The 16,602-nt window shown below is 41.5% G+C and overlaps 1 protein-coding gene across 2 annotated transcripts in view; it reads left to right on the top strand.

Annotated features, from left to right (window-relative positions):
• Positions 1 to 15,425, top strand: part of LOC124367234 (protein tiptop-like) — a 234,576-nt gene extending 219,151 nt beyond the window's left edge. For both annotated transcript variants that reach the window (XM_046823914.1, XM_046823913.1), the window contains exons 2-3: positions 983 to 1,139; positions 5,840 to 15,425. In XM_046823914.1, coding sequence (XP_046679870.1) covers positions 983 to 1,139; positions 5,840 to 9,227 — 3,545 coding nt within the window. In that variant the 3' untranslated portion in view covers positions 9,228 to 15,425. The remainder of the gene's footprint in view (positions 1 to 982; positions 1,140 to 5,839) is intronic.
• The last annotated feature ends 1,177 nt before the right edge of the window (positions 15,426 to 16,602 follow it).

Raw genomic sequence — 16,602 nt, 5'->3', positions numbered from 1 at the left:
AGTGTTACTGATTTTTGTTTTACTGAACGATGGCAAATGTCCGGAAAACATTTTGTTTCCTTCACAATTTTCTAGTTTTTCTGTCTTTAGTTAATATTTGTTAATTTAAATCTTTTAAGATTGGATTGCCTCTCGGGATTATGACAGAACAACTGGGACAATACAATTTTGACGATCAATCTTCTACATCTTCACAAATACCCTGATATCGTATTAACATCTTAAAACTGTAAACTATTTTATCAAACCTCATGCGGGGCCAACATGAAGCTCTCATAAGCTGGTATAACAGTCCGGGACTATTTCCACCCTAATTCTACAGACATCCATATACAAGACTTGTTGACATCTATTACGCCGTATTTTTGACTGTTGACACGCTGAATATTCTTGGGCCCCGGCCAAATAATATCAAACTAGCGATACAATCCGGGGACTCGCTGTCTTGTTGCCAAATCTTTGTCTCCAATTTGTTAAAGTATTTCGTCTACGTAATTAAAAACTCGGTCCCGTGCATGCCTCTCCTAATGGTCCGGAAGTTTTGTCGTCTTTGCTAATGGTGGCGAAAAATTTGTACACTTAATTTTCACAAATTTCCACGCCCGCTTTAAAACTCATTTTTCTCATTTCTGACAGAAACTTTTGATCCTAAAATGTCCGATGGCTATTTTTCCAAACGTCGCTTACAGCCACGTCGAGAAACTATTGGCTTTTTGTGTGGTTTAAAACTGTGACACAATTTTTTTTACCTTTTAAAGATTTTTATATCCATACCAGTGACATTTTACTTAGTTGTACTAAATGTCTTCAAAGAAGAAATGTCAAAACTCAATTGAAAGTTTTCGTTTTCCTCCCCGAGAATCAAACCCATGACCTAGTCGCAGCCTTATCCCTACGCTACGCTGAAGGTCAAATCCTCATAAAATATCTTTAGACCTTTTGAATAGTTGGCAAAATATCTAACGCTACCGTTCTCTTCCAGGGGAGGGAGGTGAAGGAGAACCTCCACCAGAAGGTTTAGGGGATGAAGCAACCCCTTCCGAAGACGAAGAAGAGGACTCCGTAGACTCATCGACGTCCCAGCCGGCGACGCCGCAGTCCAACAACCCCTTGGAACCGGACACGGAACTCATCCTTAGGTGAGCCTTCCAAAATATTTTAGTGAAGTGGTTGTTGACATAACTCTTGCTAGGAACGTTCTAGAGACTTGAAACATGGCACAGGGGTTCCTTTTGGTGCAAGGGAGAACTGTTTTGAAACGGAATGAAAAAAATGCTTTATTTAGGATTCGGAGTTAGGGCTATCAAGCCTTCTCTACCACTCAACCTCATATCGTATACAGTAAATTTACAATAGTTTGATACAATTGTGATAAATTATCGACTTATACTTTAAATATAAAACAAAAAAAATGCGTAATCTGTACAAAATTTAATGGGCTTATAGCGGAAACATTAACTTACAGTATATATTGGAATGAATTTTAAAATTGGAGTCAAAACGTAAAAAAAATCTAACATTTTTACATTGATTAAATAACCATATCTGAAATATGAAATTCGCAGAACTCCACATAATCGTGTAACATTTTACCACGTGACGTGATGAGATAATGTTTCTTTGTTGGATCGGTCGGCAGCGACTTTCGATCTGGCCTTTCGATACTTCGTTTTATCGATAGTGTCCAATCGAATCAGTAAGTATCGAAACCGTGCATACATTTTTTTGCAGCATCGTAGACGTTTTTCCCCATGGAACCATGAGTAATTTACAATTTTAAACGTAATTGCTTATATTTTAGATTTAATGCAGTGAAATGCACTTTTCCGAAGGGCAAACAATGGGGGAATTACCGTCAGGGATCGCTTTGCAGTGAAAATAATCAAGTACGGGAACCATTGGTGTGTTTAATATTAACGTTTGAAGTAGAACACATTAATGAATCGATGTTTACGTATTTACCGAACTATCCGAGTCTGTACGCGCTTTTCGCTCCGAAACATGCTTTGGACTCAAAAAGCCCTCTGTCCTTTCGTTCGGCTTTATAATCACGTCATACGGGCTGGTGCACAGAAAACTGTGTGTCGCATAGGAAGCTGGGCAACACTGTCAGGTGCGGGCATTATTGGTTCACTGGTCCGCTCAGAATGGAAACTTTAATTGAGTCCGCTCCTTTTTCATCGGCACGTGTTTATGATAGTGCGGTATAAAGCGTGGGTACCTGTTACTTCCGGACCGGTGACCAGAATAATTGTTCGATTAGGGGAAATAATAACTGTGTAACTGTGTGGCTTACGATTGGTCTTTTTGGAGTTTGTTTTAATTGGGTGTACGGAACATACCCGCAGGTACTGTTGGGTGCAACTGTGGGAAACTTAGTGGACTAGTGTTGAGCGATTTGATAAATTTGAACAGAAAAGCCGTCGCTTTTTGGTACATTTTTCAATTTTACTGTCAAAACCCTTTGGAATACCCTGTGAGGTGTTCGTTCCACCATTTAAAATAGTCCTTGAGAACAGTTGTGTTCTTTACTTACGGAAAACGACTGAAGAGAATGTGATTTTAAGGAATTGTTATTTCTTGTGATTTTGTTTTTAGACATTTTAGAAGTGCGTGATAACATTATAAAATTGTATGTTTTTGTATAAAATAATAGTCATGGAGAATACATTTTAAATTAAATACGTCTTGGAAAATCTGACATACTCGTATTGTATTCAAAAAACATTCCTTAAACGACTTTAATATTAATTTGAAGATGGATTAGTGTAGCGGGTAAGACAGTTATCGTGAGATAACCAGATCGAGCAACGTCGAGCGTGGCTGCTGCTTGGATGGGTGACCGCTGAGCTATCCTGTCCTTGCAAGCAACCCGCCTGGCCGGCCATTGGTGGTGGTTCGGAAGTCACCTTTAAGTCGTTGGTCCCCAGGTTAAGTGTTAGAGTGGGCTTCTAAGCCCTAACTTCGCTTGGGAAAATAAGTAATTGCTTTACTTTATTTACTTATAATCTTCTTGGACGTTATCTAAAGGGCTGACGTACAATTAACACAACCCATAACCGATAGCACCCTTTTAATCTCTGTTCCATCGATCGCGACATTATTCCAAATAGTTTCCAAAATTTTAACTCAACAATCATTTCACTAAAAATACATAGGTGAATTTGTTAAGATTTTTAGTGCAATCTTAACTACCCATAAGACCAATGTGAAAAAATGTTTGTTAACGCTCAGCCAAACCCCCCAAATCAACTATGCACTTAGCAAGAACTTCATTCAAAAGGTCTTTAGGTCAGTTTGTTGTCGTTATATCGCGTTAATGAAGGAATTAATTTTTTTAGTCCCTCAAATGATAGGCTTCGCTAACGCTCATCCAGTAACGCAGTAAAATTACCAGTTTGTAATTACGAGGACAATTTTATGAATGTTTTATATTTAAGTCTGAGCTTGAAATGAAATTAAAAATATTATGAGTGTTTTTCAATAAGATTATTAAGAACAAAAAATGCTGCTCCTGTAGTTTTGATACTCATTACCAATATATAACGTTCTTGTAGCTGTGTACTGCATCAATCCATTAATCCTCCAGTTCCCTTACTCAACTCATGGAGCACCCAACATAAAAAATGCCAGCATTACATGAATAGCGATGGCAAAAACGTCCGAAATCAGAATAAATTATAATTATGCGAACAAAAGAAACAAAATAAAACAATTTGTACATAGGAAGGCGGAAAGAGTGATTAATGTAGAGTTTCAGCCGCAACGCGAGACAAACGGAATAAAAAACAAACGTTCTTCCTTTTTGTCAGACTTCACAGCTAAGACTAAGGAATGTCTTGGTTTACTTAATACATCATTGTTATTGTTCCCTGTTGTAGGGCACATATGTAGAGTGCGAAAATAATTTTACACTATCAACAATTGTTGACACGACTCAATAAAATTGAGTAGGCGCATTAAATGTTTCCTTTCTTTTTATTGTTTGTTGTTGAAAAGTACTGTATTTGTTTTTATTGTACTTTTAATTGAGTTAATTTAGCTTTCAAAGTGGTCACAAAATATTGTGAGCAAAGTTTTATGCACGAAAAAAAGAATTATTGGAAAATTGTAGATAAAGTAGCTTATCACAAGATTCCACGCAAAGTGATCGTGTACGATGTTTGGAGACAGGACCTAACGCAAAGTGATCGTGCACTCCATTCTGACTCAAAACTGCACGCTAAGTGATCGTGTACAACGAAAATGCAGTGTTATAACTTTAAAATATTCTACTTTACATAGAGGCTATCTCATCACTTTGGTATCTTCGTGGCGTACAAAACACTCATCGCAGAAATCTCTGTTCCAAATCAATTTTGGAATCATCGATAATCAATGAAAATTATAATTTCAACTCACGGTTCCGCATGGGTTGACTAGTTTACACGGCGGGGAGGTCTGTAATATAACGTGACGTGCCTTGTAATCTTACATAGCGTGCCTGTAATCTTACAAAGCGCACAGTAGATCACAGTGGGTGATGGGTTGTTGTTTATCACCACCGCCTCGTCACCACTTCTGCTCGGGCGTAATTAAGGAAGCAGTCGTAAATTTCAATAACCTCCCAACTTCGCTGTTTTGATGTATTCTGAACGGATTAAATTCTTTACTCAGTCGCTTTTTGCGACGGCAAGAATTTATGGGAACAATTCGCGCTTTGTTCTTACAGAGCCGGGTCGCCATTGGTGCCTTATGATTGATTAATGTTCAACTCGATTGGAAATCCGCTCCAAGTTAACTGCTGTTATAAAACTCTGTGTTTTGTGAAACGTTTTGTTATTTGTTACACCGACGGTATATCGTGTGTTACGTGCTTCTAAATCGCAACTCGATTTTAATTGATAGAATTAATTAGAGCTCCAGTCTGTTGTTATAGCCTTATCGGCTTTTTATCACCTTTCAGTTTTTATCAAAAGTGGTTAGCATACGCGAAGTAACGTCTTAAATATAAATCATTAATTTTTATTATTTAATAAAGTACTCAGTTGCAATGTCGGAATTGACAGTATAGTAACACAAACCTATTTTTTCCAATGATAATTACATAAGATATGTTGTTCCAATAAGGATTTTAAAATTAATTTAAAAGTTCAAGGTGAGTACTGAAACCTCACATATAAACTTTGTTTTAGAAGGTCGATAGAGTGCGCCTGTGGGCGGACAGCTGTGTCAACATTCCCGACAATTTTGTTTGCCGTTGACATTTCCAGATTGATATCACAGTCCAACAAAAGGCTGTTGAAGACATAACACCGTGTAGCTAGATCAATATGACGCCGGGCCAGCGGTGGGCGCTGCGCCCGTCTTGCCGAGATATTTAGCACCGGTGGCGCCCATTACCGTAAATCAACAGCGCAAACATTTTTCCAAAGCGTTCCGCGACAAAAAGTCGTGCATAAAGACAGGGAATGAAGGGGGAGTTCGGTTGTCGAGGGGAAGTGGGTGGGGTGGAGGAATTGAAACCGCGCTTTTTAGTCCGTTGACAAACTCGGGCCTACCTTAGAAAAATCACTGCCGGAGATGATTCGACACCGACGAATCTCCTGCTTTCCACTGACGTGACGGACCGGCCCCGGACTGTCGAGTATGTGGACGCGATCGTGGCTTCCGTCAAACAATTTATGGACCGCGTCGGATCCTCCTAATGGCCTTTTGGACGGTCGCAATTAGTTAATGTCATCAAACGTCACCGACATCACCGACACGCTATTTATAATGCCGGAATGTCGTCAGCTTCTCGGCCGCTTTAATGCTATCGTAAATAATACCGGGTTTTAATTAGAATCTCATGTTTCAGGGATCCTGTGAGCCCGTCCAGGGATTCGAGAGGGTCTTCCATCCCGCCGAGGTGCCCCTCCAGGGACTCCGAAGAGTCGGAGAGAGCGCTACCCATGGCGCCCGTCAGTCCCGTGTCTCTGCTTCCTCCTGCCTTCTTGCCGACGACCCAACCGCTCCACAGGCTAGTGATGACGTCACCGCAAGGCTCTGTGTCTCCGTTGGTCTCGTCTTCGTCGTCCCCACCGATGCTCATTCCCGCCAACTCCTTGACCTCACCGAGGTCCCCTCCGCTGCAGTCGCCGTCCGAGACCGATTCTGCGGTCCTGGACTTCAGCACGAAAAGGATTTCAGGAGACGGTCCCGGTCTCGACCTCAGTAAAGGGTCTCCAGTTCCAAATGCGGAATCGAGCCCTCTGGACCTCTCGGTGTCGAGTAGGAAGAGAGGCCAAGACGACTCGTCCTGTGGCTCTCAATCTCCGAGCCCCCAGCCGAGGAAGACTCCGAGGGTCTCGACGGACTTCAAGACTGTTGTTTCACCGTGGACATCTCCTGTGGTGGCATCTCACTTCCCGTACTTCGCCGCAGCCGTGGCCGCGGCCAACAGCTTGTCACCCAAGCTCAACAACAACCTCAACAGCCATTCCAGTAGCGATAGCTCTTTGTGGAACGGAAAGATGAAGATGGGTGATAAGCCGTCCTTCGCGTCCAGTCCGGTCGATGCCACGAAAGCTCTGGAGAAGATGAGTGAACTGAGCAAGTTAGGTGGAGACGAATTCCGTTCCCTGGGAAACAGCGCCGGATCTGGAGGAAGACACAGTGCGTGGCAGTCTCACTGGTTAAATAAGGGCGCAGAGCAAGCCAAGGATGTGTTGAAGTGTGTTTGGTGTAAGCAAAGCTTCCCCAGTCTGGCCGCCATGACTACACACATGAAGGAGGCGAAGCACTGCGGTGTGAATGTGCCAGTACCGAATATACAACCTCCTCCCCCGCCCATCCCTCAGCCACCCCAGACACCCACGTCGTCCATTCCTCAGAACAACTTACCGAACCTGTCCTCTTCCGGGAACGGCAAGCCGTCACCGGCTGATCTGAACTTGCTGATAAAGGAAACGATGCCTCTTCCCAGGAAACTGGTCCGCGGACAAGATGTTTGGCTAGGAAAAGGTGCTGAGCAGACCAGGCAAATCCTGAAATGCATGTGGTGTGGTCAGAGCTTCAGGTCTTTGGCGGAGATGACCAGTCACATGCAACAGACACAGCACTATACGAACATCATATCTCAGGAGCAGATCATCTCGTGGAAGTCCGCAGACGAGGGGAAGTCCGGTGGCGGAGGTGGAGGCAGTGTCGTCGGCGGGAGTGCTGGAAGTGGAGGTGGAGGATCGGTGAACTCGAGTGGTGGGGGAAGTGCAGCAAGTAGCCACGTAAGCGCGGTACTCACATGCAAGGTGTGCGACCAAGCATTTACTTCTCTAAAGGAACTCAGCAATCACATGGTGAAGAACTCCCACTATAAGGAACACATCATGAGGTCTATTACAGAAAGTGGAGGAAGAAGGCGACAGACTAGAGAAAAGAGGAAAAAATCTCTCCCTGTGAGAAAACTGTTAGAACTGGAGAGAGCACAAAACGAGTTGAAAAACGGAGAAGGAGGTTTGATGATGATGGGTGGGAAAATGGGACGAGACATTCACTCTGCCGGAAGAATCACCTGTGAGAAGTGTGGAGAAAAGATAGATATGGCTGTTTTTGTTGACCACATACGAATGTGTATCGGAGGTGGTCACATCAGCAACGATCAGAGAAATTTACTTAAGTCCGCTTTATTATCTAACAACATGCTTCCAACCGAACAACATGCCAGTGTGACTCAAGCTTTACGGGAAAGTAGGAAAATAAAAAAGGAAGATCATCCACCGGCAGCAACCGATCTCTCAGTACCTCCCACCAGCCCGAACAAGGATACCGTTAAGCAAGAAGGAAAAACATCATCTCCTTCAGTGCTGAATGCGATTGAAAAGCTAATTGAGAAGAGTTTCGATTCAAGGGCAAGGCATGGTGCGCCTGGTTACGGAGGTCCTGGTGGAATGGGCCAAGGTGTGATCGGGTCTAGTATTCTCAAAAGGTTAGGGATTGATGAGAGTGTCGACTACACAAAACCGTTGGTCGACCCTCAGACCATGAATCTCCTCAGGAACTATCCCCATCATCCACACGGGCATTTTGGCAGGCGGGAGAGAAGTGGAAGCGAGTCCAGCTCCATGTCAGAAAGAGGGAGAACTGAGGCATCAACACCCGACAGAAAGTTTGACCCCTCTGACAGATTAATGAGCTCAACACCCAGGACAACGCCGGAAAAAAGGATCCAAACCCCACCTTCTGCAAAAAACTCAACCCACGATGAGTCCGTGGAAGATGATATCCATATAAAAAAGGAAGTAGAGGACGAAGAAATACCTTTGGAAAGTAATATAAGACACGATATTGTCGTGAAGAAAGAAGACATGGAGAACGGAGATGATGAGGAAGAAAGAAGAAGTTATCACAGTGAAGGCCATAATATGCAGAGGAATGTCAAAGAGGAGCCTCTGGTGTCACCGAGGACCGCTGCGGAAGAAGCTGAAGAAGACAGGAGAAGCCACAACAGCATGGTCAGTCCAGGGCTCAGCCCGAGGCAGCCTACGCCTGTCAGGCCGGCATCGAACGAGGCCATCCCCAACAGTCCTTGTAGGAACAGCACCAGCAGTCCTGCGAGCAGCGATCGCTCCGGCACTCCTCGTAGTACCATCGAGAAGAAGTCCAGCGGGAGTCTAGGAGCGCTCTCGTCCATGTTCGACAGCCTCTCCGGAGGAGCCCCCGGAGGAGGGACGTCCTCAGAACCCACCGCTTCGGGCGCCAAAGGGACCAGCCATCCCTTGGCCGCCCTGCAAAAACTCTGTGATAAGACTGAAACTCACCACCACCCCAGCAGCGGGGGGCGACCCTCCTCCTCCAACCAGGGGCCGATGGCTCTGGGTGCTTCTTCTTCCCAGACCCCTCAGTCAGCGACCACCCCCGGGGCCATCCTGGCCTTCAGCTGGGCCTGCAACGACGCAGTCGTCACCGCCGACTCCATCATGAAGTGCGCTTTCTGCGACACCCCCTTCATATCCAAAGGAGCCTACCGGCACCACCTGAGCAAGATGCACTTCGTCAAAGACGGGGTCATCCCTGATCCGGTAGCGCTGAAGGCTCAAGCGGGAGGAAGCGGGTCCTCGCAGGGCGGCCACAGCGGGAAAGCCCCCAGCTCGGCGTCCACGTCTTCGGGGAAGAGCCCCACCCAGCAGAACAGCTTTGAGGAGAGCCCCCACTCCAAGTTCCTCAAGTACACCGAACTGGCGAAGCAACTATCGAGTAAATATGTATAGCCCAAGAAGTAAGTCCGGTGTTTGTAAATGTGTACAGTATATAGATATGTCATTCCTGTACAGGACGCTCCAGCGTCGTTCCGTGATGAAACCATATCTAGGCCTCGAGGCCGTAGCGTAGAGACTTGTGATCTCTGATCTATCCGATCTGGTCGGCAGTATACCCGTGGCCCCCGAGCCAGCAAAACTATGTATACTTTATCTTTCTAAGGGATGCGTGATATTTAATCAATAATCTCGTTGTAAACTTAATTTATTGTATTGTTATTTAAGAATTCTCAGCGACATAATGGAGGGCGCCCCGGAGGATTCCATTAATTGTTTCCGTGTTGTAAAATATTTTCAGTGATACGCTTTATTTTCAAAATGTAGTCGTCTGAGGGGCGCCCCCCGACCTAGGGTAAGCTCGTGTAACACTCTACCGTATACGTACACTTCTGTGTTTGTTGAAAGTTTTGCTAATATTAGAGTCTTTTCGTATTAACTAGCGAAGTGAAGTAATTTTTATCGAATCCCCTCTTAGCGTAGTGAGTACTTTAGAAGATCGCGATTTCCCTGTAACAACAATATACGTATTTATCTATGAATCCTCTTCAACTCTTCCAGTGTATTTGGGTGTTTGTAAATGATGTATACAAACATAATAGTCATTATTTTTTACTGTTATCATGTACAATGTGTATACGCTACTGTTTTTCAGTCACTTTTGCATCGGACTCAGTCTAAGATAGTCATCGTGTATACCGACTCATGCCCTATATGAGACTGTACATTATCAATTGTAGGGTCTAGGTAGTCTATATGTTTTAAACACTGTGATGGGTGACACGATAAAATCGCCCACTTCCTTTATTTGCGTAGGTTATTTTAATCGAGTTTTGTCTGTAAACTTTAAAACACTACTTTGTATCGTTTCCTGTTTGTGTTTCAGCCTAGAAGACGATAGTGTTACTAATAGTGTATCAATAAGTGTCATGACGAAATTCTAAACATTGTAAGATGTATACGATATGTGTATGCCCCCCTCCGTCCACTTAAGTTACTACACTCTCTATTTACTGTAGATGTCCCGTGGTTTCAACATGGCTATGCTTCAACAACCTTTGTCCCCCATCTTAATTAATTATACTTACAGTCTGGGAAGTATTGAATCGTACGATGTAGTGTGTTACCCAAACGGCCGTGCCTTCTTCTCAACCTTGCATCCGGATATAGAAATATATAATTTTTCTTGCAGTGGTGAGCAAATTAATCGTAACCCTTTCAAAGCTTTGTTTATGAAGGATCCAACAGTTTTTTTAAAATTGTATCCTTGTAAAGGAAAATAAGATGTTTTATTTTACCAGGCGAAGTTAAGGCTAAGAAGCCCTCTCTAACACTTAACCTGGGGACCAACGGCTTAAAGGTGACTTCCGAACCACCACCAATGGCCGGGCAGGCGGGCTGCTTGCAAGGACAGGATCGCTCAGTTGTGTGTCCATCTGTGCGATAACGCTTCGTAGGGACTTGAAACTTGCTACAAGACCTTTTGGTCCAAGAAAAACTCTATCGATTTAGTAAATTAGCCCTTTGATCCTTGGAATTCTGTCAGAGCCTTCGATAGACCCACGTTTTTCAATGATTTTGGTGCAATAAGAAGTTTTTTCGAGTACTTTACTTTTCGCAAATTTCTCGCAACCTTGGACGGAGCCAGAATGCCGGCCTTATAAGGCACTAAAGGAGGTTGGGTGGGGGGAGAGGGAGGGGGGGTTGTCATAGCCCACACAGACAGACTCCGGACCGGTTTATCCTAATGATGGAGCCTGTCCTTCTTATCCTGTGATTTACAGGAGACAAGTGCGTCCCTCCTCCCGACCAATAAGACAATCATTTTATCAAAGTCAGCCGGAATGTGTTGGTCCGTCGCCGCCATGACACCGGCCGGTGACCGGTGACCGGTGACGTCACCCACCGGTGGCCACGGTCACACCGGCGCGAGACCAACAAGAGTGGTGCGTTCAATAAGCGTCAATCTCTGCAGACAGTAATTACTCCGGTAGACTATAGGTAATGGACGAAACGGGTTTGTACTCGGGATTGGAGATAAATATTTAGTCGAGAGGCAACCATCCACGCGGTACCGACTCTGTGTTGGTGCTACGGCAGGACGATGTTCGTTTCTCGAGGGCCTCCACCGTTTCTGTTGGTTTTCTTCGGTCGCTTCGATGTTCTGGGTTCTTCAAGAATAGCAATGCTCCTTGCGAATTACCAGAAGATTTTAACCACGTGTTCTTCCGGATAAAATAATCCATTTCTCTTCAAATTCCTCGATTCGCTACAGGATGTCCGTATATCGATTTGTCCATCATGTCTGCACCACGGGTGCCAAGAACAAGGCCTGTAAAGGTCGCGCGGTGTTGCCAGGTGGCGGGGAAGCGCGGCAACAATGCCCAGCTCCAGCTGGCAGTCGTTTATTAATTAGCAGACAGTCTTTGATGCGTCGTCGAACGCATAAATAAGCAAGACATGTCAAATGTTTGTCCTTCACTGCGTCGCGGGCTTGTCTCTTGTAAATCATTATTATGGCCGGGGATATCTAATAAATCTCCCACCATCTTGTCTCCTCTATTTCAAGATGTCTCCCACTACGCCTTCGGTCGTCCTGGTCTTGCTTCATCATTCGTCCGTCCTCCCCGCAGCCTCTTAGGAGATTACCTCTTGTTCTTTTTTAGAATGTCTTGTGTATATCACCGTAATGACGGTCTCAGTTTGTTACACCGTGAGGCGTCTCAGGCTAGGTTTGGTTTCGACTGATCTTTTGAGTCGCTGCCAGATCAGATGTGATGTGAAAAGATCACAAAATTTATGGTTCACATTGTGATATCGTTCGTGTAAAAAGTTAAATTGGCTATATTTATGGTGCTTGGCAGGTATTCCATGTGTTGTGATATAAAAGCTGTTTCAATATTCTGGTCTCCCAAGTGGATTTTTATAAGCGATATGCACTGTTATTAACCTTCCGGACCTTAAAGGTTTTAGACTGCTTAAAGCATTAGTGTTTTGTTATTTATACCAGTTTAAACTAAATGCCTTCCTGAATAACCACATCAGTAATAACAACAACAAAATAATATGTTACATACACACTTATATACCAATAAATAATTTGTGCAATATTACATGACGTGCGAATCTTCCAGGTTTCAAAATCGGCCGATTTGCGCTTTTAATGACACTTTATAAATATAAATGAATAAATAGGAGCACAACGTATGTAAGGCATAAAAAACATTGGCTGATATATTTTTTAAATTTATTTAAATAAAAAACAGATTTACAAATCAAGCAAAACTTTTTTTTAAATAAAGGAGATTCAGTGAGCTTAAAAAGCGTTATGTCAGAGTAAAAATATTCATAGTAGTCTTGTGAGTATTTCATTGCAGCTGAAGTGTAAAACACAAGTAAGGAGTCTAACTTCTCAAGAAAACTAGGAAATGGTAACCAATAATAATTTTTTCCAACAAAAATACAAGTGCAAATTAAAAATTGCATTAATGGAATTTACACTGCCACACTGCAAAGTAGCGTGGCAGGGCAACAAAAATAAAAACTTGAAAATAAGTAAGTCCAGCTTCTAATTTGTCCTTTGATAAGAGCAGCACTTCACTCCGCGCCGTCTGTGTTCTTCGCTTATCACAACACACTATCAGTATGTCAATAGTTTATTTATTATGTCTAATATGACATTTATGCAACTAAAACTGATATTAAATGGCAATTGAGCAATCCTTATCAAAGTCTGGATCGTCCAGATCGTCTCACGAGTGACATCGTAACAAAATATCTGCTTTAAAGAAAAACACTAGTCCCAAACTTCAACCTTGTGGAACACCACATATATCCAATTCATTCTACTTCTAATCCCGTGAAGAGATTAGGTTTTCAGGTTTAGAAGGGCAGTTTTATGGTATTACAAATACTGTGTAAACGATTTACAGATTCAATTTCAACACCGAGTTGAAAGAGAACACGATCGGATTTTGGAATTCTGGCCCGGAGATGATGCCTGTGTGAGGTGAACGATGATATCTGGGATCCATTTGGCCGGGCGCGCGGCCCAGACATGCCAGCCCAGGATGTGTTGTCTATGGTAGGCCAGACTTAGTTCCAAATAAATCCGTCAATATGACAATAAAGTAGCGCTAGTGTGCGCTATATCCGTAGCTCTCCCGGGCCGCTTGATGGATGGATAGACAGCTGTCTACGGCACACACGCTATTCTCATCTCCCTGCCCCCCCTCCCCCCTCCCGCCAGCTAACTACTACATTATGGCCATCCGACATGATCATATTTTGTTGGAATGGACACGATTTAAAACGCACTCCTCGAGCCTTAAAGTAGACAGAAGGTTGTTCGTTTTAACTCTCACATAACTTGAAGCCGTTAGTTCCCTCGGGTCGGTTATGCCCCGGTTCGAAATTTTAATTAGCTGACCTCTCACCACCTGCAAGTAACCGAGGTAAAATTCAAAATGGCAATAAAGCTCGTATAACCCATGCCCCTGAATCGAATCGTATACGAATAAGTGCTTTGAATCCACCTTTATCTAAATCCCTTTGCACGAACAAATGCACGTACTTGAAGCGTCTAGCCAAACCTTTATGTATCATTCGATCTTTATGTGATGTTTTCAGATACATTTCCCCTTCATTTTTATGTACAAAATTTACTGTGAATTCTAAAATATTTGTCGAATTGTTGTTTATCCTACAATTTTTATACATTTTCACACTGGAAATTTCACACCGTTTGGAACTGTAAAATACTCCTGCTCACAATTTTGTATCTTTAAGGTTTCAAAGATGAACTGTGTAATGTACCCGGAATTTTTACCATTTGTACAAAATTTACTCAAATTTGTTTCTCAACTACTATCTGTTTTGTGCAACTCGCAATTGTTGTTGATTTCCGTCATTTTTATTCAATGTATGGCGTTTTCGTCAACATTCACACTGGACAACGTATTGTTTAATTACTGAATGTTGTATACATGTTTCGATTTAAGACCCATTGTTTTAGCGAAATAAAAATGTGTTAAATTTTACTAGCCACAAATAACTTTTACTTTTCTCTTTTAAGTGTGAACGATGTATTGTAAGATGTTAGCTTTAATTCTACTTGGACGCTGTTACCTTTAATTTAACTTTTCTATTAAGAAATACATTCTTTAGGAAACTTAGATGGTTTCATAAAGTAGTCGTAAGTGATTCAGATAGAGTATGTAGATAAAATTTTGATAAAATGAGTAAGCTTTAAGATATTTTTAATTTCTTAACATTTTAGTGGTTAGTAAGAATCCTGCTAAAGATTATAATTACTTGCGCAATAAATATGTATAAAATAATTTATTTATTATATGTGATATAGTTAAAACATATAGACTACATTGTGTACAAAATATATTTATTGTTAATTTTAACTCGCTGTGTTCTAGTACAATTTATAATAATAACATTGAAGTTCTAATTTTTTACGTGGAATTCTGATGGGATATTTTTGTGTAGCAATAGCTGCGATCTAATGTTCCTTGTTTATTTGTTGTTTTCTGTATTTTACTCTCTTTGCTCACTGTTTTATCGTGGCTTCTAATGTTATTATTCTACTTTGTACAGGGTGGGCAAGATATTCGGGTTTACAATTCCTTTACGCCATCTAGTTGTCGATCCGATGTTCTCTCCAGGTTATCAATACACCGTTATTTTCCCCGATCCCAGCATTTCACCCGACCCAAGCCAGTATTCCCTTGCCCGCTCGTAGATATAAGACTTATTCGCCCTTATGACCAAATGCAAGTATACGATTGAAGTTGGTGAAGAAGCATTTCTCAGTGATCAAATTTGATATTTTTTGCCCAAATGTAAATGTAGGATTTTTTATTATATATTATAACAGAATGCATGTGTTCAAGGGTTTTATTTATCATCGAGCAATCTAGACTATGCAAGATTGTATATCGGGCTGTATATTGTATATGTACAGATGTAGGTCCCGGGGTGGGGGGTGGCACCCCTCTCCCTCACTTGGGGGGTGGTGGTACTCCCCCCCATTCCGGAAATGTTCAGATGAACGCCCACACTGCTGTTGATGTTTCTTTTATTCTAATTATACTATTAATAGACTATTATTGATTTCAATAAAAATAAGTCTTGCTGCTGAAACAGTTGTATTATTTCTCATCCCTTAGGTACCCACTATAGTTGGAAAATAGACAAGTTGAAAAAGATGGAAAAAAAGGGAACTCATATATATATATATATATATATATATATATATATATATATATATATAGTTTTTACAAAAAAGTACTTTTATTACAACTATACATTTTTTCACAAATTAAAGTGTACGAACTAAGAATGAAATTTATAATTATTGTGCCTTATTGGACCTTCGCTAAAATTGTACTAGAATTTACAAATTGCAAAAAGTGAACCCATTACAAGTGAAGATAAAAGTAAAAATGATAATAATATAAAGGTAATCTAGTTATGATCTAATCTAGTTTAAAATTCACCCCCTTCAGAAACATTTCACTAAGTTATCAGTGATTTGAAACAACTCACTTTTCAATTTGTTGGTGAGGTCGAATATGAGGTAACCGACCTCGTTTGAGGTTCAGCGTATGTATTCATTGCTGATGCTTTACCAGCAAAAAAGGAGTTTACATATAATGTCAATCTTGTAGTAATTGTAAGTCTAGGAAGTTCTGCAACTGTTAAAAGAGTTCAGTTTTCACAATATTTACTATAATATAGTTGTGGAAACTTTGTCATATTAGGTACACAGAACATTACAAAATTATGTTGGATTCTGATACTAGAAAGATACGAGGCCTTAACATTGTCAATGTCAATAGGTTCAGCATTTGTATAATTACAACACTAAAGATACAATGGAAAAGCTTTAACAGTGTCATTGTCAATATGTTCAGCATTTGTATAATTACAACACTAAAGGATACAATGGACAAGCTTTAACATTGTCAATGCCAACAGGCACAGAATTTGTATAATTACAACACTAAGGGATACAATGGAAAAGCTTTAACAGTGTTAATGTCAACAGGATCAAAATTTGTATAATTACAACATTAAGGGATACAATGGAAAAGCTTTAACACTGTCAATGTCAACAGGATCAAAATTTGTATAATTACAACACTAAGGGATACAATGGAAAAGCTTTAACACTGTCAATGTCAACAGGATCAAAATTTGTATAATTACAACACTAAGGGATACAATGGAAAAGCTTTAACACTGTCAATGTCAACAGGATCAAAATTTGTATAATTACAACACTAAGAGATACAATGGAAAAGCTTTAACACTATCA

Source organism: Homalodisca vitripennis, chromosome 8, assembly GCF_021130785.1.
Source record: "Homalodisca vitripennis isolate AUS2020 chromosome 8, UT_GWSS_2.1, whole genome shotgun sequence".
Taxonomy (NCBI): Eukaryota; Metazoa; Arthropoda; class Insecta; order Hemiptera; family Cicadellidae; genus Homalodisca; species Homalodisca vitripennis.
Note: the sequence above shows the minus strand (reverse complement) of the source record. Positions and strands in the feature narration are given on the sequence as shown.